The 26,146-nt window shown below is 35.4% G+C and overlaps 1 protein-coding gene and 1 pseudogene across 2 annotated transcripts in view; one reads left to right on the top strand and one right to left on the bottom strand.

Annotated features, from left to right (window-relative positions):
* CSPP1 (centrosome and spindle pole associated protein 1) overlaps positions 1 to 26,146 on the top strand; it is a 252,250-nt gene that overhangs the window by 112,406 nt on the left and 113,698 nt on the right. Inside the window, exons 7-11 of one of the 2 annotated variants that reach the window (XM_078072319.1) lie at positions 15,194 to 15,297; positions 16,034 to 16,057; positions 20,699 to 20,779; positions 22,157 to 22,258; positions 23,211 to 23,650. In XM_078072319.1, coding sequence (XP_077928445.1) covers positions 15,194 to 15,297; positions 16,034 to 16,057; positions 20,699 to 20,779; positions 22,157 to 22,258; positions 23,211 to 23,650 — 751 coding nt within the window. Of the gene's footprint in view, positions 1 to 15,193; positions 15,298 to 16,033; positions 16,058 to 20,698; positions 20,780 to 22,156; positions 22,259 to 23,210; positions 23,651 to 26,146 lie in introns of those variants that run through there. The other variant, XM_078072320.1, reaches the window with a different exon arrangement.
* Positions 5,994 to 6,688, bottom strand: LOC118542328 (coiled-coil-helix-coiled-coil-helix domain-containing protein 2 pseudogene; annotated as a pseudogene).

Below are 26,146 nucleotides of genomic sequence, written 5' to 3'. Positions count from 1 at the left end.
CACTGAAGAGCCTGTTAGTTAATTTTAGTTAAAAAGGTAACCTAGACCTGGGCATAAAACTGTATTAACCAGCCTTTATCTCTTGGTGTAAAGAAAGTTCATTGTATACCAAACTGGTACTTGCAGTAGGTTATGGAAGGTGTCAGATAGCATTTACTATGTTATATTGAAATTATATGCTTGCTTGTTTACTGTCTAGATGCTGTTCCTTTGGGCAAAGACTTATATACCTGTTTATCTCCCCAAGACCAGCAAAGTACCTGGCATATGGGTGGTGCTCAGTAAATGTTAAATGAAGAGTTACTAAGTCAGTATGTATCTTGGAAGAGAGGTTGGCTTTTAAATGTGGCAATGTTGAAATTTATTTTAAAAACTAAATTCATAGTAAGAAGAAATCCATTAAGAAATTTAATATTTTCAGTAAGTTATTTAATAAAATTTCATGAATTAAAAATTAAACAATTTTCTGTCAAATATGGTCTCATTAATAAGAAGAAAAAGATGTTAGGTTAACCTTAGATAAATTTTCAGATCCAGCAATTAATATGTCACTGTATTGTCAGTGTTCTTCAGAGAACCACTAGGATGTGTGTGTAAGTAAATACATATAATACATAAATACATATAAATATATATATAGCAAGAGAAATAATTAAGGAGTTGGCTTGTGATTATGGAGGCTGAAAAGTCTAATATCTGTAAGGTAAGCTGTGAAGCTGGTTACCCTGGGAAGAGCTGATGTTGCTGTTTTAAGTCTGAAGATTGTTGGCAGAATTCCTTCTTGCTTGGGAAAGGTCAGTCTTCGTTAAGGCCTTCCACTGGTTGGATGAGGCCCACTCACATTATGGAAGGCAGGTTGCTTTATTTAAAGTCTGCCAATTTAAATGTTTATCTCACCCAAAAACCACTCTCACAGAAACATCCATAATAATGTTTGACCAAATATCTGGGCACCATGGCCCAGCCAAGTAGACACCTAAAATTAGCCATCATAGTCACTATTGAATTCTTTTATTGACTTTCTTTACAAATGGCATAGAAATAATGTTAAAAATTAAATGCAAGCAGGATTTCACATAACTGTTAGCACTAATAAATCTTTAGTGTTTGCTGAGTTGTCTAATATTGCAAGTGTGTTATGTGAACAAGTTAACTCTTGGACAAAATTGATAAATTCCTAGAAAGACCCAAATTACTGAAATTGATTGAAGAAGAAATGGAAAATCTAAATAGACCTATAACATGTAAAGAAATTGAAGTCTTCAATAAAAATCTTTCACAAAGAAAAGCCCAGGCCTGGATGGCTTCATTGATGAAATCTACCAAATGTTTAAAGAAGCAATAATACCATTCCTTTATAAACTTGAAATAAAAGAGAAAGGCACACTTCCCAACACATACTGTGAGGCTAGTATTATCCTAATATCAAGGCCAGATGAAGTTTTCACAAGAACAGTACAAAGTAATGTGTCTTATGAATATAGATGCAGAAATCCTAAACAAAATATTAACAGATTGAAACGAACAACATATAAAATTATTATACCCTCTGGCCAAGTGAGCTTTATCATAGTAATGCAAGTTTTTGTCTTAATATCTCAAAATTAATATATACTGGATTAATAGAATTAAGGACAGAAAGCACATGATTATCTCAAGAATTGGAGAAAAAGCATTTGACCAAATCCAACACCGATTTATGAAAAAAACTGTCAACAGACGTGGAATAGAAGAGATCTTTTTATTCTGAAGAAGGGCATCTGTGAAAAACCTACAGTCAACATCACACTTAACAGTTTATGACTGCAAAGCTTTCCTTCTAAGAGCAGGAACAAAATAAGGATGTGTACTGTTAACACTTCATTCAACTTTGTGCTGAGGGTTCTATCTAGCCAGTGCAATGAAAGAAAACAAGAAATAAAAGCCACCAAAGTTAGAAGTAAAATTGTCCTTGTTTGCAGATGGCATGATTCTGTTTGGAGAAAATCCTAAGGAATCCACAAAAAAACCAATAGAAATAATGAGCTTATTAGCAAGTTCACAGAATATGAGATCAATAAAAAAGTTGTGTTTCTATATGTTAGCAATGAACAATCTGAAAATACTTAATTCACAATAGCAACAAATAGAATAAAATATAGTTGATCCTTGAACAACATGGGCTTGAACTGGGGGTCTAATTATACATGGACTTTTTTCAATAAATGTATTAGAAATATTTTTGGAAATTTTTGACAATTGGAAAAATTTCATAGATGAGCTGTGTAGCCTAGAAATTTTGAAAAAAATTTAAGAAAGTTAGGTGTATCGGGGTGCCTGGGTGGCTCAGTTCAGTTGAGCATCTGACTCTTGATTTTTGGCTCAGGTCATGATATCAGGGCCCTGGGATCGAGCCCTGGGTGGGGCTCCCTGCTCAGCAGGGAGTCTGAGGATTTTCTCTGTCCCTCCCTCTGATTGTGCATGCACTTGCTCATTCTCTCTAAAATAAATCTTTTAAAAAAGAGTACTGTGAATGTATAAAATGTATGTGAGTATTAGTCTGTTTTATCATTTACCACCATAAAGTGTATACGAATCTATTAAAAGTTAAAAATTATCAAAACTTACACCCCAAACACAGACTATACTATGCGTGTTGCCATTTGCATTCATGAGAAATGTAGATAAATGTAAAGATGCACTATTAAATTTTAACTGCATAAAATTAACTGTTCATACTGTACTACTGTAATAATTTCATATCCACCTCATGTTACTATTGTAGTGAGCTCAATTGTTGCAGGTATCCACTTAAAAAACCATGTGGTGCTGGCGTGCCTGACTGGCTCAGTCGGAAGAGCATGTGACTGTCGATCTCGGGCTTCTGAGTTTGAGCTGGATATAGAGATTAAATAAATTTATTTAATTTATCCATACATACATTGGATGTAGAGATTAAATAAATAAAGTCCATATGATGCTAATCATCTCTGAGAGGGCAGTTCATTTCCAGTAAATGGTGTATTGCAGTAAAAAGTGATCTCTCTGGATTCTCGTGTTTTTCATTGTCTTTAGTGCAATAATGTAAACTTTGGGTTACACCCTGGGATCCATACAAAGTGCCACTAGTGGTGCTGGGAGTGCTCCCAAGAAGCAGAGAAAAGTCCTATTACAATAAAAAATTGAATTGCTTGATATGTAGATTAAGGTCTACAGCTGTGGTTGGCCCACCATTTCAAGATAAGTGAATCCTGTGTAAGGCCCACTGTGAAAAAGAAGGAAATTCATGAAGCCATTGCTGTGCTACACCAGCAGGTGCAAAAACTTTGCAATTTGTGAATACCTTTTTATGTTGTATTGAAAATGGAACTTTTATGTGGGTGCAGGATTGCTATAAGAAAGGCATACCTATAGACTGTACTATGATTTGAGGAAAAGCAAAGTTATTATGTGACAACTTAAAGCAAAAGGAAGATGAAGAATCTAAAGGTGGAGAGTTTAATGCCAGCAAGGGATGGTTTGATAATTTTGGAAAGAGGTTTGTCTTAAACAATGTCAAGATAGCAGGGGAAGCAGCTCCTGCTGATGGAGAGGCAGCAGACTAATTCTCAGATGCCATTAAGAAAATCATTGAGGAGAAAGAATATCTGCCTGAACAGGTTTTAATACAGATGAAGGTGCCCTATTTCCAGGAGAAATTCCACAAAGGACACGTATTAGTAGGAAGAGAAGCGAGCACCAGGATTTAAGGCAGGAGGGGCTAGGCTCTACTGTTTTGTGCAAATGCAGTTGGGTTTATGATCAGGACTGCTCTTACCTATAAACCTGCTAATGTCTGAGTCTTGAGGGGAAAAAATAAATACCAGCTTACCAGTCTTCTGGTTGTGCAAAAAGGGCTGAACAATGAGAACTTTTTTTCTGCATTGATTCCAGTGATGCTTTGTCCCTAATATCAATATCTGTTGATACTGGACAATGCCCCTGACTACCAGAACGCCTTGAGTTCAACACTGAAGATGTTGAGGTAGTCTACTTGCCCCCAAACACATCTTTTATTCAGCCTCTAAACTAGGGGGTTATATGGACCTTTATGGCTCATTACATAGGTAGGCTGTCAACACTATGGAAGAGAACCCTGATAGGGAGAACACCATAAAAGTCTGGAAGGATTGAAGAGCTCATCATTTTTATAGGAAAAGCATGAAAGCCATTAGGCCTGCATCAATAAATTCCTGCTGGAGAAAACTGTGTCCAGATGTTGTGCATGACTTCATAGGTTTTATTGCAGAGCCAGTCAAGGAACTCATGAAAGAGATTGTGGATATGGCAAAAAAAAAAAAAGTGGTGGGTGAACAGTTTCAAGATAAGAATCTTGGAGAAATTCAAGAGCTAATAGATACCATACCAGAGGAATTAACAGAAGCTGGATTGATGGAGGTGAGTACTTCTGAACCAATGCCAGATGATGAGGAAGACCTAAAAGAGCAATGCCAGAAAACAAATTGACATCTGACAATCTGGCAGAAGTGTTTCAGTTATTCAAGACTGCTTTTAACTTCTTTCACAACATAGGCTCTTCTGTGTTATGAGCACTGAAATTAAAGGACATGGTGGAAGAAGGATTGGTAGGGTATAGAAACATTTTTAGAGAAATGAAAAAACGACAGTCAAATTACAGTGTGTATCCATAAAGGTATACTGAGTGTACCAGCCTGTCCTGGCCGCCCCCCTCTTTCTCTGCTTCTGCCACCCCTGAGACAGCAAGACCAACCCCTCCTTTTCCTCCTCCTCAGTCTACTTATTGTGAAGATGACAAGGATAAAGACCTTTATGGTGATCACTTCCACTTAGTGAATAGTAAATAACTATCGTGCTGTACAGTAGTTGAAGTTGTCTACTGTGTATGCATGTGTCTTAGTGTGAAAGTCTAATAAGTCTATGGCAAGAACTGTGTATTTTTGTGTCATTTTTATTGCCTAAATATTCATTGCATAGAACATTGTATGCAAGACTTCTATGGAAATGGATAGCCTATCCTTGTGTAGGCATAAGGTGAGTGATGTTTAATCTAAAATTAATTAGGTTTCCTATGTTTTATAACTTTGCTTTCAAAGAATTACATTATCATACAGTATGCTTCTCTTGTAATTGGAGAAACTATCATCCTATCATCACAGGTAAGTGGTTTTTAAAACAATGTGACAGTGTTTCCAATACTGTATTATGGATATGACTGTAATACTGTATGCCATAAAAATTTTATAGCCATTCATTAGTGTATAGGTTAGGCTATCAGGAAACATTTGTATCGATTATACTAGGCTACTATAAAGCAATCATGTTGCTGCTTCATTATCAATACATGAGTCATTATACCTGTAAATGTAAATTTCTTTTTCACATTGTCTTTTCATTTCATTTTTATTTTTTTTTAAGTAAGCTCTGCACCCAATGTGGAGCTTGAACTCAACAACACTGAGATCAAGAGTCAAGGGTCTTCAGTCTACTGACTGAACCAGCCAGGCACCCATTGTCTTTTCAGTTTTGATGTCTGGTGTTAGTAATACATGTAATTTTGACAGTGTTTTTGTATCATATAAGACAATATTGATATAGGTACTGATATGATTCATCTTGTAAATAGATGATGTACACTTAACAGTATTGATAAATACGGTAAAGTACTATCAATGTATTTTCCTTATGATATTTTTTTGGAGGGGAGAAAATCACTTTATTCTGATTAATTCACAAATGAGAATATCACAAAAGGTGATTTAAGGAGGCACACAAACATCTGTCGAGCCCCAAACTCAAAGCATCTCAATTTCTATACAGTGAGAACACCCTTTTTCATTCCAGATCTGGACAAAGCTGTATTTAATGATGGAGAGGTTTAACTGGTGGTTTTACACTTTATATATTCACTGTTAATTATATTTTTATGCTAAATTAATTTGGTCGTGAGAGATGATTTTCCATATCTTCAATTTGAACTTCTTGATTAGGCTTGATTAGGCTAATCCTTTTGTACATCTGCACTGTTTCAGCACCTCGCTGAAACCTTCACAAAGCTTCAGGTCACCCTGGTTCTGGGCACACTCCAGAAACTCTTTCATCTCATAGTGGCATGGGCCAGACTGCTGCTGCTGCTGCTGGTGTGCTGGCTGGGTTCCCTGAGACTCCTGGTAAGTGATGTCAGGCCTTGAAGGCTCAGCATTACTTCCTCCACCGAAGCCCCCAGTGACGGCATGGCCTATCCGGTGCCCGACAGCAGAGCCCACAGCCACGCCAGCTGCAGTGGTTGCCATTTGGGCTATGAGACCTGGCTGCCGGGGTGCAGCAGGAGGGGAGCCAACAGCAGATGGTGGAGCCACTGCTGGGGGCTGAGCTGCTGGTGCTGGTCTAGGCGCGGCTCTCATCTGAGGTGCCTGGCTGGCTGGAGCGGCCATGCCGGAGGTGCGGCTCCGGCTTCCACGGGGCATGGTTACTTGCAGAGCAGCTCGGTGTCTAGAAGTCTGAGACTAAGCAGAGACCCCAGCGGCTTCTTACGATTTAAGTAACATTTTCTTTAGCTTACTTTATTGTTAGAATACAGTATGTAATATGTATGTAAAATGTGTGCTAATCAATTGTTTATGTTATCCATTAGGCTTATGGTAAAAGTAGACTATTAGTGTTTAAGTTTTTTGGGAAATCAAAAGGTATGTGTGGATTTTCAGTGGCATGGGGGTTGACACTCCCACCCCCACATTGTTCAAGGGTCACCTGTACTTAAAAGTGTATTTAACGAAGTGTGCAAGACTTATACACAGAAAACTACAAAATGTGTCAGAAATTAAAGAATGTGCAAGTATAGGGAGAGACATTCTTTGTTCATGGATTAGAAGTCTCTCAACATTATCAGATTACCAAGGCATAGAAAAGATGCTTGTGACATATTGTAAGGTATACAACAAGGCAAGCAGTGTTCAAATAACTCTTGAAAAGTTTTTTTTCCAGGAATTAAAATATTTTAATTCTCAATGTTTCTAATGTTTTAAATTTTAGTGTACTAAATAATTATTAATTTCCTTTTACTTAATTTCCCTGTATGTTTATAACTGACAGAGAGGGTTTTCTTGTTGGTAGTGTTTTTTTTTTTTTAAGAATTTTATTTATTTATTTGACAGAGCACAAGCAGGAGGGAGCAGCAGACCGAGGGAGCGGCAGACAGAGGGAGAAGCAGGCTCCCTGCTGAGCAGGGGGCCCGACACAGGGCTCGATCCCAGGACCCCGGGATCATGACCTGGGCTGAAGGCAGGCGCTTAACCATCAAGCCACCCAGGTGCCCCAGTAATAGGTTTTTTTTTTTTTTTTTAACTCTTGACAAAAGTTCATGAAGATCAAAGAACAATCATAGTTTTCCCATTGATCTTTAAGATTGCATCAGTGCAGTCCTAGGAGGCTTCTTGATAGCTGATTTATAAGGAAATAAAAAGAACTTGGATAGCTATGACAGTCTTGAAAAGGTTGGAAACAAAGTTGGAAAACTTTGTTACATATAAAGACTTGGTATGAAATTATAGTAATTAAGACTATTTAGTTTTGGCATGAGGTTAGACAGACCACTGGGACAGAATAGAGAGGATTGAAACAAACCCACTATATACAGATATCTGATTTATGACATAGGTGCCTCTGCAGTTCAGTGGAGAAAAGGATGGTCTTTCCAGTAAATGGTGCTGGTTAAGTTAGGAATCCATACTAGAGAAGAGAAAAAAAACTTAAACCTGTACCTCACACTGCATATGGTTATTAATTCAAGAGAGATTACTGACCTAAAGGTAAAATTTTAACACTATAAAATAGCTTAAGAGAAAACATAGGAGAATGTCTGAGATGTTGGAGGTAGATGAGGATGTCTTAAATAAGACTGGAAAATAACTAATCATAAAAGAGAAGTCTGATAAAATGGACTTCATTAAAATTAAGAACTATTCATCACAGGGGCGCCTGGGTGGTTCAGTCAGTTAAGCGTCTGCCTTCAGCTCAGGTCATGATCCCAGGGTCCTGGGATCACGTCCCACATCGGGCTCCCTGCTGAGCAGGGAGTCTGCTTCTTCCTCTGCCCCTCCCCACTGTGCGTGCGCTCTCTCTCTGTCTCATAAACTCTTAAAAAAAAAAAAAAATTATCTTTATTGGTCTCTCTTTATTGTTTTCTTGTCTGCTTCTCCCTCTCCTGCTCCCCCTGCTTGTGTTCTCTCTCTCTCTCTCAAATAAATAAATAAAATCTTAAAAAAGAACTATTCATCACAATACATAACAATGGGAAAAGGCAGCCATAGGTATATGTATAAAATGTACATGTTTATATGTATGTATATGTGTGTGTATAAAATTTACATATCAGTAAGAAGACCATTCAGTTCTGAAAATGGACAAAAGACTTGGATAGCTGTTTTCAAAAGAGGGAAATCCAAATGCATTGCAAAGGTGCTCAGCATCATTAGTTGTTAGGAAATACAGATTGAAACTACAGTGAGACACCATTGCACACAAGTATAATGTCTAATATTTACAATACCAAGAGTGGGCAAGACTGAATTAACTGGAACTCATTCATTGCTTGTAGGAATGGATAACGGTGCAACTTTGAAAAACTGGCAATATCTACTGAACTCGGTGACCTTATCCAGTGACCCAACAATTCCACTCCTAGGAATATAGCCAAGAGAAATACATGTGTTCACCAAAGACATGTACAAGAATGTCAATGGAATTTTGTTCATAATAGTGCTCCCCCCCACCCTCCCAAACAGCAGGAAACCACTGAAATGTCTGTTAACTGTAGGATGGATTAAAAAAAGTTGTGATGTATTCATACACTGAAAGAAGACACAAACTGAAAAGAATGAACCACTGCCGCATATAGCTACGTGGCTGAATCTCACATAAGTAATATTGAGTGAAGTAAAATGTAAAAAAGATCACAAACTTCATGATTCTTTTTATCTGAGGTTCAAGAACAGCTCCAACGCATCCATATTAATAGAAGTCTGAATACTTGTAAGCTCTGGGAGGGGGCATTAATAGGGAAGGAGCAAAAGTGTGCCTTGTGAGGTGGAAAGAAATCTGAGTTATTACAATAGTGCATACTTTTGTACAAATTCATTGAGCAATATGCCTAAGATTGTCCTTTTTTGGTATGTATATTATTCCTCAATTTTAAAAAAATTGGGCTGGTGGGAGAAAGTTTTCTTTGCTTTCCACAGTAGGAAGTGCTCAAAATCAGTAAGTATTTTGGGATTTGCCAGAAAACTTTGATTTACTGATACCTTATACATTTGACAAGAGAAGCGAATAAAGATTATTTTTTTTAAAGATTTTATTTATCTGAGAGAGAGAGCACAGGGAAGGGGGAAGGAAAGAGGGGCAGAGGGAGAGGGAGATGCAGACTCCCTGCTAAGCAGGGAGCCCAATGTGGGACTCAATCCCAGGACCCTGGGATCATGACCTGAGCTGAAGGCAGATGCTTAACTGACTCAGCCACGCAGGCACCCCACCAATAAAGATAATTTAAACCAAGAAGGATCCTGATGTTTGAAAGGTCAGTAAAATATTAAAGTCCACTTTTCCTTCTGCTCTTGCTACTACTACCAACTAACCTATATTGAGTGCTGACTGTGTGCCAGATGCTGTGCTATATATTCTTCCCTCATTTAATCTGGAGTTGGATTTCTTTTTTGGGACTTTCATACTACTTGTCCTCCCTATAACCCGACATCTTTGAAATTCACAACATCAGTCTCTTGTACTTACTTCTTACTGTAGTTATTCACAGATTCAGAGCCATTCCTCTAATTCCTTAAACATTTAGTACCTCTTCAGTTTTTTGACTTCATGTTGTGATACTGTTTTCCATTCTTCCTCAGCCACCCACTTCAATAGTCCTATCTTAGACCTCTGTTACCAGTGACTGAATTACAGTTGCAAATATTTTCTTTGATGACCACTTCCATTTTTTTTCAGCTGATTTTCTCTTGTATCCTGCCTCTGACAAATATTCCAAGTAATTGACATTACCAGGACCTACCATCCCTTGATTCTACTCCCTTAAAGGACCTACCCTCTCATTACTTCCTTATGTGGCTTAAGTTCCATTGTCCATTTTATCGACTCCCTTACCTTTCTTGCTTCTCTTTCCCTTTATCTTATCTATTTGGGAAAATCTCATCTCTTGTTAAATCTAACTCTGAGCCTTTTGTGTGCTGGTATGTATGTAGCCGAATTTGGGTGGAGAAAACCCACAACCATGTAATTGTTCTTACTTTAAAGTACTGACTACTAACCTAAGGTGTGTCCTCACGGCTGTTGGCGCTTCTGTTACATTTCCCTAATCCATTCCTATCCTACAAGGCAGCTATTTCATCTTTTCTTCTCTCCTCAAACTCCATTCCCCATCCCCCTGCGCATGGTTTTACTTTGTATTTCCCTGCAAAATAGAAGCAATTAGAACTTACCCTTATCTCCCACCCTTATATCTGCCAGCCTGCCCTCATCTGTACTATATATTCTGCCTTGTCTTCTGTTACCATAGATTGTTAGACCAACCCCTCTACTTATATAGCCTTCTGTCCCTTTTCATTGAAAATATTATCACTTCATCAATTTTCCTCCTTGCCTGAATCATAAATTATTTTTCCTTTCTATTAGAACATTTATGTCAGAATATAAGCATTGCTATAATACCTCCTATTTTATAAAATCCTGTATGTACCTCCAGCTACTGTCAATTTCTAGGTTTTTCTTTGTTCAAAAGTTAGAATTATGTATATTATCTCCAATTCCTCTCACCTCAGTTTCTTAAACCTTTTCCCATCAGGCTTACTTCTATGCTTCTCACCCACAAAGATTAAGATCTATAGTAACCTCTTACATAACTACATTTAGTGAGCAGTTTTGAAATCTTTTATGGTTCAACTTACCTGCTCCACTTAACATCTTACTGCTTCCTTAAAGCATTTTCTTCATTTGGCTTCTAGAGCTACTCTTCTGGTTTTCTTCCTATCTTACTAGTTCCTTCTTGTGCAGATCACTTTTAACAAAGCCGGCCTGGGACGGACTGTCCTTAGGTCTGCCTGCAAGACTGGCCCTTGGCTAGTATCTTGAATTTAGCTAGTAAACAGTTCCCGGTACTGATCTAAAACTGATCTAAAAATCCTCTAAATGATAAGGTCATTGTGCCTAAATAAAATTGTATAAACCATATGACCAAGTAGAACAACTGCTTTCCTTTTGTAGAGTCTGGAATCTTGGTATGTGCTAGGCAGAGGGTGCCTATGTGACCTGTTCTGACTAAAAACCTGGGGCACTGAGTCTAATGAGCTTTCTTAGTAGACAACACTTCACATTATGTTGTCACAAGTTGTGTCCTATGTGATTCCATGGGGGAAGAATTCTTGGAGATTTGTACCTAGTTTCTTCTGGACTTTGTTGCGTGAGCTTTTTCCCTTTGCTAATTTTTCTTTGTATTCTTTCATAGTAATAAACTGTAATCATGAATATAATGCGTTCTGTAAGTCTTTCTAGTGAATCACTCAGCCTGGAGGTGGGTTGGGGGACTTCCAGAAGACTCCTTTTCTTTTTTTTTTCCTGGTTCCTTTTCAACTCCCTTACCCTCTAAACTTTGGGTACTTGAAGAATCCATCTTCTGTGACCATAGTCCCTATGTGTTTTTATCCATTTCTAGGCAGTGTCCTTCAATCTTATATCAAAATAGTATTGATCTGTATTTTAGACTCCAAAATTTTCTAGATTTATTTTCCATGCTCTGAAGTAATTATTTTGAAAATCAAGCAAAAATGATTACAGATTACCAAAGTAAGATAAAGAGATTTTTACTCTTCTTACTAGAAATTTGTGTGATTTTTAAAAATTCATTTTAAGTACAATTATGCTTATGGAAATTTGGAAGAGAATTATAAAGGAGAAAACAATTACATTGTTAAATTTTAAAAATTATCAGAAAGGAAGCAGCAGTAGAATTTTACATTGCAGAGAAGCTCTGAGGTTTAGACTAGGCCAAAAAATTACAGTTAATGTAAAGATTTTGGGAAATGGACAACAGGAAATTGATGTTTTTTTTTACTCATTTTTAGTTGTATTTTTAATTCTCATTCTTTTTAACATTTGTAATCTTAGGTTTCTCTTATTGTGAACTAAATGTCAGACATTCTACTGCTTTTGTTCAGTTTGTACAAGTCAAATGAGTCCTGTGTAATAATATCTTTATAGGTAAAGTTTGAGTACAGTGTTCTCAATTAAAGCAGCCCTGTCCCTTGATAAGTCACTTGCTTATGGAAAGTCCTATTATTATTTCCTATATTTTGCCTTTTGATTATTTTTATGTAGTAACTTCTCATGGTAATAAAAGAGAAAGCTAAGTGTTCCATGGTAATTTGTTCTATAAATTGCTTATTATGAGTGCTGTTAGAAGGTAAATTAATTTTAAAAAGATTGCATACTTTAGTTTTGAATATATAGTTTATTTACCCCATAACCACTATAGAAGCTAATAATTGTAATTGATACAGTTCTGAAGCATAATGTTAACTGTCTTAGAGTCACTGATGTACTTCAGTGACATCACTTCAAATGACCCTAAGATGACACTAATGCTTTATTTGCCACTAGAACCATCATAAGACAACTGCTCTGAATTAAGTAAGTCTGACCATGTTTCTTAAGTCAGTTAAGATGCCATAGTTCATGCATAGTTTAAAAGGAACAGAATACTTAAATTGTTCCATATAGTTCTTAATTTTGTTTCTCTGACCTACCTCTAATGCCGTAAAATGTTACTGGATGACAAAAATAACAGTTAAAAAGTATTTTCTGTTGACTAAACCTTAAACTTAATAAATTTAAAGTAGTTCAGAAGGCAATCAGTATGTATTCTTCCTTGTCTCTTAAGACAATTATTACAAATACTGTTTGTGGCAATAGTAAAAGGCAAATCCTCTTGATAAATGAAACTGAACTTAGTATAAATAGTAATTTATAAATGAAAATCACATTTTAATTTCTATCTTTCCACATAAATCCACCAAACAAAATTGAAAACCTGTATTAAAAACCACTTTAAATACATGACTTTTTAGAAAGCTGTGAATTACTGCTTTCCTGAGTAGGAAAGCCTGGCATGTTGAGAGGCATCATCCTTGCAGCATTGTTTTCTTTTTCTCCTTGACGCAATAGAGTATCCATTGTGACTAGAGATAAGTAACTTTGGTTACTAGTTACTATGCTGCTTCTCTATGCAATCAGACTGCCTAAAAGAAATGAAATATTAAAAATTGTGTGCTTTTACCCTTTCTCTCATTCTTTCCTCATATTCAAGGATTCATTCATATATTCATTCATACATTTATTCAGTGAACATTTCTTGGATATAAGTTATATACCAGGCATTATAAAATTGAATAAAGCATGGCCTTACCTTCATTGACCTTACAGCTTAGTTCCATGTGTGATACTCCATTCTGAATGTGAGAATTGAAACTATTTCTCTCTTTAGGCTTAAATTCTGTATCTTTAAAAATAAGGTTTAGATTCCTATGTGAGGAAAGAATGCTTTTCTAGGATGATTTAAAATTCTAAGCTTTTGGGATACTTTAAATTCTTTTGGGAGAGAGTTGGGAGTGTGAGTGAGAGGCATCCCTAAGGATGCCTGCTTTACCCACTATTATCAGGATTATGTAGGCTAGAAGTGTTTATCAAGAGAATTCCATGGTGTTCATGGTGGAAAGTGGAATTTAGTATTCCGCAAAAATCAACAGACATCCATTTATATTTATACCACTTGGGGCTTTCCCCCCTGAAATATTTCAGTGATGTAATAAAGCAGTTATATGACACTTTTATGAAAAGTCCCATCATTTAGCTGCATTGTGAGGGAGTAAGACACAAAAATGGTGATATCTATATCAGTTTATAAACTATGGTTAATTATTTCACCTATATTCCTTGTAGCTGACTCATTAAGGAAAATTATTTTGTTTAGAAATGATAAACTTTTTATACTATGGTATTATATAGTAGGACTTAAAAAAGGGAGAGGAGCTTCAAAAATCTAAATACTCATCTGATATCTGTGCTTCTTGACATAGTATTTTACTATTAAAAATATTTTGAAAGTATATAATTTGATTTTTAACAGCTTTATCGAGATAATTTACATATCACAAAGTTTACCCATTGAAATTGTACAACTCTGGTTTTTAGTATATTTACAAGTTGTACAGCCATCACTATTGTCGATCATCACCCCAAAATGTAATTTGATTTTTGAGCTCTATGTATGGAAACATGACTCAAAATTAAAGTTTTTCTTAAAAAATTAACATCCTTCTATGGAGTTTCTGTTTGGGATGATGAAAAAATTCTGGAAATTACCTTAATTTTGTGTGTGTGGTGATGTTTGCACAGCACTGTGAATATGCTTAATGCCACTTAATTGTGTGCTTAAAAATGGTTAAAATGATAAATTTTATATTATGTATATTTTACCACAGTAAAAAATTAATACCCATTTATATGAAATCAGAATTGGTGGCTTAACTTCTAAAGTTTTTGGAAATTTCAGCCTGAGCCATGCATAGTCCTAATAATTTTTTCTCGAACATGTTATAACAAAGATATTCTTACAGTAAAAAGAAAAAATCACATTATTAATTTTCACAGACTAGAAAACAGACCTTAAAATTGTTGTAGGTATTTATCTTTATAGAAATTTCAGTAGAATTAAGTGAAGAAGTAAAGGTAATCAGCTTTTCTTTAATTTTGTGCTCTGAAAAAGCCAGATGCCAAACAATGCAGAATCATTTATCTAAAGGGAGAAGAAGTAAATACACAGACACACGCACACACACACAGTAATTTAAAAGTATCTGTTTATAGATGTATAAAGCCTCTGGAAGAAAATATAAGAAACAGTAATGGTTGTTTTGGGCAGGAGAACTGGGTGACTGGGTTTCATGGGCGTGAGGGATATTTTCCGTATGTGTGAATGTATGACCTGCTGAAACATTTTAAGTAAACTATTATCCTGATCCCAGTCTCAGAATCAAACATGACTGTGTTCTTTGCTACTGTGCTTTGGTGACAGCAGATTGTATTGAAATTGACATTGGTTTGAAAATGAGCTATATTACTTAAGTTGTTTTCTTTCTAGGAATTGATTATGGATTAAGTTTACCACTTGGGGAAGATTATGAACGTAAGAAACATAAACTAAAAGAAGAATTGAGGCAAGATTACAGACGTTATCTTACTCAGGTAATATATTCTATTAGTTAGCTGGATCTTATGCTTCAAAATTCACCTGCTAAATTTATTTTCCTAAGGTTTTAGTCAAATGTGTTAATTTTTAGGTTTTCATTGGTATCTAACAGTAGGATATTAAAGTGACAGTTAAGGGACATACATGACATTGGTAGAAAGTGGTGCTGAGAATTGGTGCCATGGAATAACAGATTCTTGATCTTTGCAGTAGGGTAGTGGGTTTTAATTTTAAATGAGATTGTAAGTTCTGGTTGTTCATGTTTTCTATAGAGTTATCATGGTTTAAAAAAACCCAATTACGATTCCCTGCTCCTCTATTCCCCACGACCATGTATTTAAATGACACGTGGAATTTTAGTCGCCACTTATTTTCCTGTCGGCTAAGCTTTTAAAAACTTCATTTAACATATTTGCTTAGCTTCCAAAGTCTTTGCTTTATGATTTAATCTATTTACTTAGCAGAACCCTTGTTTTAAGTATGTTTGGTTAAATTATGTAATTGCTAAACTAAAGATTTCTTGTAAGTTTTGAAATGCAGTTTACTTTTTAGCTTATCAAATTATTTTAAACAATTATGATGTTTCTAGTCATCCCGAGATATTCTCTTGTTTTTAATACTTTGTAATGTTTATTCCAAGTGTATAAGTGGTCTCTTATTTATTCTGATTTGCACATGGAGAGAAAGAACTTTGAATACATTTTATCAATGGTTTGTTTCCCTTGACTTTAGGGTATTACACAAGCAAAAAGACAGGTAGGGTTGCCTGCAAAATGTTCTTAATTTTTTTTTCTTATTTTTTAGATCTAGTAGCTTGCAATTATTTTCATTTATGATGTTGCTCTCAAACTAGTAAGAAAAATAACTTCATTTGTGATATTGAGACTTTTGAATGGTAACATTTTGTATCCTTGCTTTTACCAAGATGGCAGTCTATATGTTATAATTTTTCATTAATTCAATCAAGCATTCTTTTTGATTCCTGCTTTGCATTTATTTTTGTTGCTTTCTTATGCATCTTTTAGAAATATTCTGCAGCTATTATAAGCCCATTTATTTTCAGCATGCCAGTTTTTTTCTTCAAATTATGCTAATCACATTAAGATTAATAAAAGATACTCAGGATATTCTAAGATTTTTTTAACTGTGTGTTGTCAGGATTTGGATTACTCAGTATTTTTGTACTCAAACCCATGGATTGTGTTTGTAAATTTATATTGGAAAACAAAAACACTATAGTTTCACAGAACTTTTTTTTTTTTTTAAAGATTTTATTTATTTATTTGACAGAGACACGGTGAGAAAGGGAACACAAGCAGGGGGAGCGGGAAAGGGAGAAGCAGGCTTCCCGCTGAGCAGGGAGCCCCATGCAGGGCTCGATCCCAGGACCCCGGGATCATGACCTGAGCCGAAGGCAGACGCTTAACGACTGAGCCACCCAGGCGCCCCTTACAGAACTTTTTCTAAAAAGAATCTCACAGGGCGCCTGGGTGGCTCAGATGGTTAAGCGTCTGCCTTCGGCTCAGGTCATGATCCCTCCTGGGATCAAGTCCCGCATGGGGCTCCCTGCTCAGCGGGAAGCCTACTTCTCCCTCTGCTTCTCTCTCTCTCTCTGTCTCTCATGAATAAATAAATAAAATCTTTAAAAAATAAATAAATAAAAAGAATCTCACACATTCATTCATTCACCCAACATTTTTTAAGCATTTACAAAGAAGAATCTGTCTTCAAGGGGTCTTAGAATCTGGTCATAGAGATAACATTCATACAGGTTAGAAACTGGTAACTAATAAAGCTGTAATGATCAGGAAAGACCTCAAGGTGTTATTTTGTAAGACATTGTAGGATAGGTAGGATTTGGATATTCTAGAGGGCAAATCAAGGAGAGGAAGCTTTTCAGATGGAGAATATAGAAAGAAGGACTTGGACCGTAGGCTTTAGCTTTGTATGAATGAGTCACATGTGATTTACCAGTCTGAGTAGGTTAGAGTAGATTCTTTTTGAGAGTAGTAAAAAATAATGATGTAGGTGGATAGGATAGATTAGATTTTTTTAAAAAGGAATGAATGAATGAATGAATGAATGAATTTATTGTTATTTATTTAATTTTTAAATAGGCTCTACACCCAACATGGAGCTTCAACTCATGACCCTGAGATTAAGAGTTGCATGCTCTACAGAATGAGCCAGCGAGGTGCTCCTAGATTAGATTTTTAATTTGATATGTGTGAAACATTATACCTCCTTAAGCAGCCTGTGAAGACCTTGATAACTGTTTTAGGACTGTTAGTTCTGCATATTAGAGATTCTTCTCTTATTATTTATTTTAAATTACTGCTACAGATTTTTAGCTTCTCCTTCCACTAATTTTCAGTCTGTTCTTCATACTACTTTCCAGAATGATGCTGTCCCTTACCAATTTAAATACTTCAGTGTCTCCTCACAGACCTTCAGGATAAAAATGCGTACTCCTTAGCATGGCAGCCCACCTCCCAAGCCTTGTACCTCAATATTCTCCCCCTCTCCCATCACTTATTGGGTGGGGTTTTCCTCTAGTTATCTACCATTTTCACTTGTGGATTTTATACTACTTCATAGATAGAAGATTTTAAAAAAGAGTGGTGGTAGGTGGCATAGGAAGAAATTGCCTTTATGAAAGAGAAAAAGATCAAGGAGTACAAATCTTTAAATTCAAATGGATATGAAGGAGTTTTTGGTGTTGGGTTATCAAGAATGTGGTTGTGATAGAGGAGCAGTAGGCCCTTACTATGCAAGAAACAAATTTTGGTTGATGTCTGAGAAGGTGGGCATGGAAAGGAAAGCACAGGAAAAAGAAAATTACATAGGATTTGGGTAGGTGGCTGCAGTGGCTTCCTTGACCCCTAGGAAGTCCTATTCTTTCTAGATTTTTTTTTCTGTGCCTTCCAGACTTTTGGATTGCGTGGATATTTAAATTTAAAAAAATTAAATCCTGGGGCGCCTGGGTGACTCAGTTGGTTAAGCGACTGCCTTCGGCTCAGGTCATGATTCTGGAGTCCCGGGATCGAGTCCCACATCGGGCTCCCTGCTCAGCAAGGAGTCTGCTTCTCCCTCTGACCCTCCTCTCTCTCATGCTCTCTGTCTCTCATTCTCTCTCTCTCAAATAAATAAAATCTTAAAAAAAAAAAATTCTTAAATTTTGCCAAGAAGAACCATTAAACAACTGCTATTTTCTTTCCAGTTTTTAGAATAGGAGACACTTGACCATTTAAAAGTGCAGGGAGAACATATTCTCAGAAGAACAATTTTTAAATTGTATTAGTAAATGTATATTTACAGCCCAGACTTCTCTCCTGAACCTCACACTTTTCCATTTGGCCAACTATCTTAGAAATCTAATGGGTATCTTATGTTGAGCATGTCCAAAAGGGAACTCTGGATTTCTATTTTTCCCACTCCCATCCTCAAGAAGCCTGAATTGCTTGTAGCCTGTTCTTTTAATTTTGTCATAGCACTTATCACCTTCTAACATACCATTCTCTTCCTTATGTTTATTATTTGTCAGTTTCCCATGCTTGAATGTAAGCTTCAGGAAGGCAGGGATCTTTTTTTCTTCGCTGATGAATCTCAGATATATCAAACAGTTTGGGACAGTAGGCATTCAGTATTTGTTGAATGAATGAGACAATGTCTGAAATTTAACTTTTTTAATAACTCACTATACTGTCCTTATTATTTATTTTTTTCATTTTATTGAACATTTCAAACATCGTTCTGGGACTGTGTTGGGAATGTGAACTGCCCAGTGAAGGAGCGAGGATGCTGTATCTCTGTCTTTCCGGGGTTGGAACTCTAAATGTGTTTTTTTGTACATGTGTAACTCTACAAAATGGCTACATTTATAGTGTACTTTTTATATAAGGGTTAAACTGACTCAGGGATCTAGTCAGGTATCCTATTTTTTCCCCTGACAAATAAGTTTAGAGTTCTATACAACCAACTTTCAAATCAGCTTTTGTAGCACAACTTACTTCTAAGTTTAGATTGAATGAAACCTTATATTTTTATTTTTTTTAAAAGATTTATTTACTTATTTTAGAGAGAGAGAGAGAGAGAAAGCACGAGTGGGAAGGGCAGAGGGAGAGAGAGAGAGTGAGAGAATCTCCAGCGGATTCCACTGAGCGTGGAGCCTGACACAGGGCTTGATCTCACAACCCTGAGATTGTGACCTGAGCGGAAACCAAGAGTTTGGGCACTTAACCGACTGCGCCACCCAGGTGCCCCTCAATCAAACCTTATTAATCATTAAGTTTTATTAATCACTCTGCTCCCAAATGTTTTGAATATAATTATGTTGTAGCAGTTGGTACATTGTAGTTATTTGTTTACATGTTTGTTTCCTCAGCTGAATTGTAAATTTCTTACATAGAGGGGATATATTCTTATCTTTGTCCCCCTACCACCAAGAAAAGTAACTGGAAAGTTTTAGGTAGTCAATATTTGCTTGTTTAATGAATAAATAAAAGGCATGGAACTACACAGCTTGACAAGTATCAGTTCATTTAATCCTCATAACTTAGTGATTTAGATGGCATTATCCCTGCCTTATGGACAGAGAAATTGAGGCAGAGACGTTAAGTAACTTCCAGATTATATGACTACCAAGCAGTGCTAGAAAGTTGGGGATCATACGTATTTTTTACTCATCCCTTGTGTTTACTTTAAAAGTATTCAAAGATATTTTACATTTTTAATCCTCTGATCCTTATACCAGTTTTGGTAGGTAGGCAGAGCAGATACCATTCTCATTTTATGTATGAAGATGGGGTCAGGGAGGTTAAGCAACTTGCTCAGTGTTATAGAACTGAGAAGTGTTGGGGCTAGTCCTGGAGCCCAGGTCTTTTGACTCCTAGTCTGATGATCTGTCTACTACACTGCGTTATCTAAATCTTTACAAGAGTGGAGGTACATAGAAGGAAACAGTGTTCATAGTTTATATCTTTTGGCATTTGAGTGGATATCCCTTCATAAATTATTGCAGGAAAATTAGTAAAAAACATTATTGCAGCATGTATATGGATCTTGCTGAAGAACAGTAGGACACTGAGAATGAAGAATATGTGCTTAGAAGAGAAACATAAATTGGGAAAGAGTTTCCTTTTTTCCCAGGCTTTTTAATCATCTGGAATTATATATATGTTGCAAATGAAAATTAAGACCTGATTCTCCTCTTCAGGGACCTGTTGATTGGAAGAAAATTCTGTTTTCTAATTACTTTGGTACTTTCTGTCTTCATCTCCATTCCATTCTTTTGCTCTGCATAATGCATAGTTTAGAAAATAGAATGTAAAGACACATTTATGAAACATTTTATAAAGGCAATTAGGTAATATATTTTTTTAATGTGTATATATACAGAAAAATTTTCTGTCCACGAGTGAAACAGATCCATCTACTCTGGGAGTTTCTCTTCCTATTGGTGAGAGGTTATCTGCCAAGGTAGGTGGATAGGAATAGTTACTGTGGGTAGTAGTTTTATGAGGTATCAAAATAATTAACATACTCCTGACTTAAATGCAAGCAGAAGATATATCATTTCCCATTCTTGAATATATGTCTTTTAAAAAAATCTGTGGAGTCCCTAGTTGTGCTGTTTTTAAAAGAACTTTTGAACATAACGTTTATAATGATGTGAGTGATATATCTTTAATATGTGAGTTAATTGAATATTTAGAATTTATGTTTTTCAGCATTGGTTTCTGAGCTATAAAGTTCATGCTCTGTGTCACAGTTATCAGTGAGATGAGTGAATGAGAGTATACTGAACTTTGATGTAGAGTGAGGTCTGGAGCTATTTGAATGTGTTTCTATCACTCTACAAATACATGTACTTTTTTTTTTTTAAAGATTTTATTTATTTATTTGACAGAGAGCGAGCACAAGTAGGGAGAGCAGCAGGCAGAGGGAGAGGGAAAAGCAGGCTTCCAGGCGAGTAGGGAGCCCGATGCGGGGCGTGATCCCAGGACTCTGGGATCATGACCTGAGCTGAAGACAGCCGCTTAACTGAGCCACCCAGGTGCCCCGACATCTACTTACTCTTTAGAGGTGGTAGTGATAAAGCACTGCATACCCCTTGTAGGGACTGAATTTCCAAGCTAGATCAGCGATCATGACATAGTACATAAGTCAGACAGATAAGTTTCAAAAGATGACCTAGTTAAATCTTTAATTTTTTTTTTTTTAGATTGTCCTGTTTCAATGACAGTGGAGATATTAAGGCTTAAAAACATTTACTAATGTAGTATGTGTTTCAACAGAACATTTATATTATAATATTTTAGTGTCTGTGATAATTGTACCTTTTTATGTTTAAAATATAATCAATCTTCTTGATACTTGGGAAAGAAATGATTAGCAGTAGGTTTTTTGGGAGTGGAACAGATTCCCCCTTTTGGTAGGGGAATAGAGGCGGGAGATGTCTCTGAGGAGGAAAGAAGGAAGGTAACTGGTCAAATTTCCTTGGAAACATGGTATTGACAGGTCTCCTGGCAAACACAGTCATGTAGTTACTAGTGGGATAGATTTATTTACGAATGTTTTTGGTTGAAGCAGCTCCCTTCTGTTAAAGACCTCCTGTATTAACCTGGACCTAAGCATGTAGTAATTAATGTGGCAAGAAAGGATGTGGGGAATTGCATTGGTTGTTTCAGACCTCTTCCTGCCTCTCTTGTGCCTTGCAACTACTTCTATCCTTGAGATTATTAATAAAGCTTGATTCTGGGTAAGATCTCTTATTTTGTATGAGTTTGATTGGACATAAAGGTACTTTTTCCTGAAGTTGGAGTTTTAACATTACCTTTTGATTTTTATTTTAAGGAAAGGTTGAAACTTGAACGCAACAAAGAATACAATCAATTTCTCAGGGGTAAGGAAGAATCTACTGACAAGTTCAGACAGGTAGAAAAGAGTAGTACTGAGGTAGGTTTTGCTTTTAAAGTAAATCTTTAACACCAGAGGTTGAATATTTTGTACTTACTTGAAAATATTTTTATATGTTAAACATTTCACTTGGTTTTTATGTAAATATTTTAAAGATTAAGCCAAATTGAACTAAACACAGGGCATTTTAATATTTAGTTTTATTAATGGTTTTATCACATATTGAAGAACTTACCCTACTTTTTAACTTCATGGGGGAGATTTAATTTTAGAGATTGGCTTTAAGTGATGTTTAGTTTTTCACTAAACAATAAAAAAGTTTTTTACTTTTTATTAAAAAAATTTTTTTTGAGAGAGTGCCAGCAGGCAAGGGAGGAGGCCCGGGAAGGGGGGCGAGGGAGAGAGAGAATCTTAGGCAGACTCCATGCCCAGCATGGATGGAGCCTGGCACGGAGCTCAGTCTCCTGACCCTGAGATCATGACCTGAACCAAAATCAAGAGTTGGACACTTAATGTACTGAGCCACCCAGTGCCCCTAGTTTTTACTTTTAAGATTTTTAAAATGCTGACCATTTCTAGCTATATATTTTTTTCCAAATTTAAGAATGGATGATGTTAATAGGGCCAAAAAATTGACCACTTTCTATATTGTTTGTATTAAGAATTTAATTTGAAATATTTTGAAGCAATATTACCTGCCAAAATATGCCTACTATCTCCTGGGATAGGAATTTGCATTTAGTTTATCCTCTCTTTTTGTAGCCACTTACCCATATCACTGTTGCTTGTTATATTTTATTTATTAAGTTTTGAAGGCTAACATTTCCTTGGAGTTTTTTTTTTTTCTTTCTAAAGATAAACTATTTCTTTTGGGTGATTAGGCCTTGGAGTTGAGATGATAAATAGACTAAGCATCATTTGAGGGTATAATTACTTTTTAAGAAATACCATTGTATTAAGATCTGTTTTGTTTTCTTTTTTAATTGACCAGCACAAGAATCAAAGAAATAAAAAACCTATTAGTCAGGTTAAGCCTGATTTACCTTCACAAATACAAACATTTTGTGAAAATTCAGACGGTCCTATAAGAAATGTCTTAACTCCTTCGGAGGCATATGAAGAGCTTCTAAACCAAAGAAGACTAGAGGAGGACAGATATCGACAACTAGATGATGAAATTGAATTAAGGAACAGAAGAATCATTAAAAAAACTAATGAAGAAGTGGGCATTTCCAGTAAAAAACATCAAAGGTTTGCCAACAAAGCTGACATTCCAGATAGAAGATTTTGCCGGTTTAATGAGGATGGTGTTTTTGATAGACAGTATTATAGACCAGATCAAGATCCTGAAGTAAGTGAAGAAATGGACGAGAGGTTTAGATATGAAAGTGATTTTGATAGAAGACTTTTGAGAGTGTATACAAATGACAGGTATTTACAACTTCATTTTTATTTTCTTTATTTGCTTAGTATTAATGTTGTTACTTTTTATGATTATGTTAGGGAGAAGCAGTTTCATTTTTCTACATATTTGGTTAATTCTAAGATGCTGTCAGTTTGAAGTTATAGCATTATTTTTTATGTGCCACTGAAGGAACAAATAAAACCCCCCAAGATGGGGGAAAAAGAGACCCCGTAATAAAGCTGGGACATTGAAAGGCTACATCCTTCCTGTAAAATTAAATGGGAAATAAACTTTTTCACAGAAGGGGACAGAAAGGAAACTTCCATGTTTCAACCTTGGCACTTAATGGAGGGATTAAAAAAAAAAAAAGAGAGAAAGCATCTCTGAGATTTTGAACTGTAAGCCAGTACTGATTCAGGTTTGCAGTCTGAATTCATGTTGCCAATATTGTTTAAAAAACCTTGAGGCAAGAATTCAGGGTTGTCTCAGATTCATAGTGCTCCTAGGTGACTGACAGGAGAAAAAACTCCTCTTTGAGAGAACTTAAATTAAAACCAGGTTGCTGGCAATACCAGATTCAGATTTTAAAATGTGGATTAAAAGGACATTTTAAAATTGATGAAATACAGCTTATTCCTTTACTGTTCTTATGCTCTCAGTACTTCTATCAATATACTTTATTGTTTTTAAGTCACTTATTATTAAACATTTACTTAAGTGAAATGATACCAGATTTTTTTTTTTTTTAATGATACCAGATTTTTACTATCAGATTTTCAGTTGCCTTTCAGTTCTTTGGGATGATTATTTTTGGGACACTACTTGTAATTTCTTAACTGCTACAGTGAGGTTTTATTTTATTAAGTCATTTATCTTAATACTTAAAATTTGCTCTGTTTTCATAAACTTTCGGAGATAGAAATATGGCAGGGTTCCATATTTCTTGAAAGGGTGAAATCTAAATTTTGAAGAGTTTATGGGACCTGTTTATTTAGTCCAAATAGATTACCTTTTAAATATTTTAGAAAATTTCTGAGACATAATGCTGTACATTCAGTATTCTAGATATTAATAATACAAAACCTTTACAGTTTGCTGTCTTCTACTCTTTATTCTGTAGCTATTATGGCCTCTCACCCAGTCTTTTTAATAATCATCCTGATTTAAGTGATGTGAGTGAAGGATTAGAATTTTGCAATGCTACTTGTCATTTCTATCTGATTTGAATCTAATTGTTTGTACTCCAGAAAATACTCTAAATCTTATAATGTTTTATATTTGAAAATGTTTATACCTGAAGGTAGTCAAAGTCTGCCTTAACTAAAAGAGCTCTCAGTTGGGGAACTGCAGGCAGTCTTGGACTCTTGGTTCTGCCTTCTTTGTACATGAAAACATTTTTTTCTTTATGGTGTCTGTTTATTTTTAAAGTGTAATGTAATGCTATCTTTTAAGTTTGGAATTTTAAGAAACTTATTATGATGATTGCTTTTAAAATATGCTTATTATTTTTGTAATTCTATCCTGTGATAATTTTTTACTTGAACAAATGAATTTCAGCCTAATTATTTGAGAACTATCTTATTTTCTTATATACTCCATAAATGAAATGAACTTTTTATATAATCTTCTCCAAGTAGTGTTTTAAGATTAAACATGAGGATGAGTGAGAATAATTCCTGTTACACATTTTAAAATGTTTAGAAGTATTTCTTCAAGTTTAAATCATTATTATATAATACTTCCATTTTGTTAATGCATAAACTTACATCTCTAGATGTAAGGTTTTTCACGTGTGTCTCCAAGGCATGAGGTTAAAATTGAATTTCTGTATTTCAGATTTGTAAGATTCCTTAATTCCAGCCAAAAAAAAAAATTCACATCTGTCATTCAGTAGTTTTTATTTAGGAGGCAGAGTGGTTGATAGGAAAAATGACTACTTGTTAGTAAAATTTTTGAGACTACAGAAATGTATAACTGCTCTAACCATTTATTCTTTAAAAACATTTTTTTTAATTAAGTATAGTTGATATGCAGTGTTATATTAGTTTTAGGTGCACAGATAGGGATTCGTCAGTTTTACGCATTATGCCGTGTTCATCACAATATATGTAGTTACCATCTCTCACCATACAACATTATTATAATAATACTGTCTATATTCCCTATGTTGTATTTTTCATCTCTGTGACTTATTTTTTACTAGAGGTTTGTGTGTCTTAATCCCTGTTACCTATTTAGCCCTTTCCGCCTGCATCCCTACCCTCCAGCAACAAGATTGTTGTCTGTACTTATGAGTCTGTTTCTGTTTTTTGTTGTTTGTTCATTTGTTTTGTTTTTTAGATTTCACATATGAGTGAAATCATATGGTATTTTTCTTTTCCTGACTGACTTATTTTCACTTGGCATAATACCCCCTAAGTCCATCCATGTTGTTGGAAATGGCAAGATCTCATTCTTTTTTATGGCTAATATTACATTTTATATCTATACCACATCTTTTTTATCCATTCATCTATGGATGG

The sequence above is a fragment of the Halichoerus grypus genome, chromosome 5 (genome assembly GCF_964656455.1).
Source record: "Halichoerus grypus chromosome 5, mHalGry1.hap1.1, whole genome shotgun sequence".
NCBI classification, from domain to species: Eukaryota; Metazoa; Chordata; class Mammalia; order Carnivora; family Phocidae; genus Halichoerus; species Halichoerus grypus.
The sequence above is the reverse complement of the archived record's forward strand: the minus strand, read 5'-3'. Positions and strand labels throughout refer to the sequence as shown.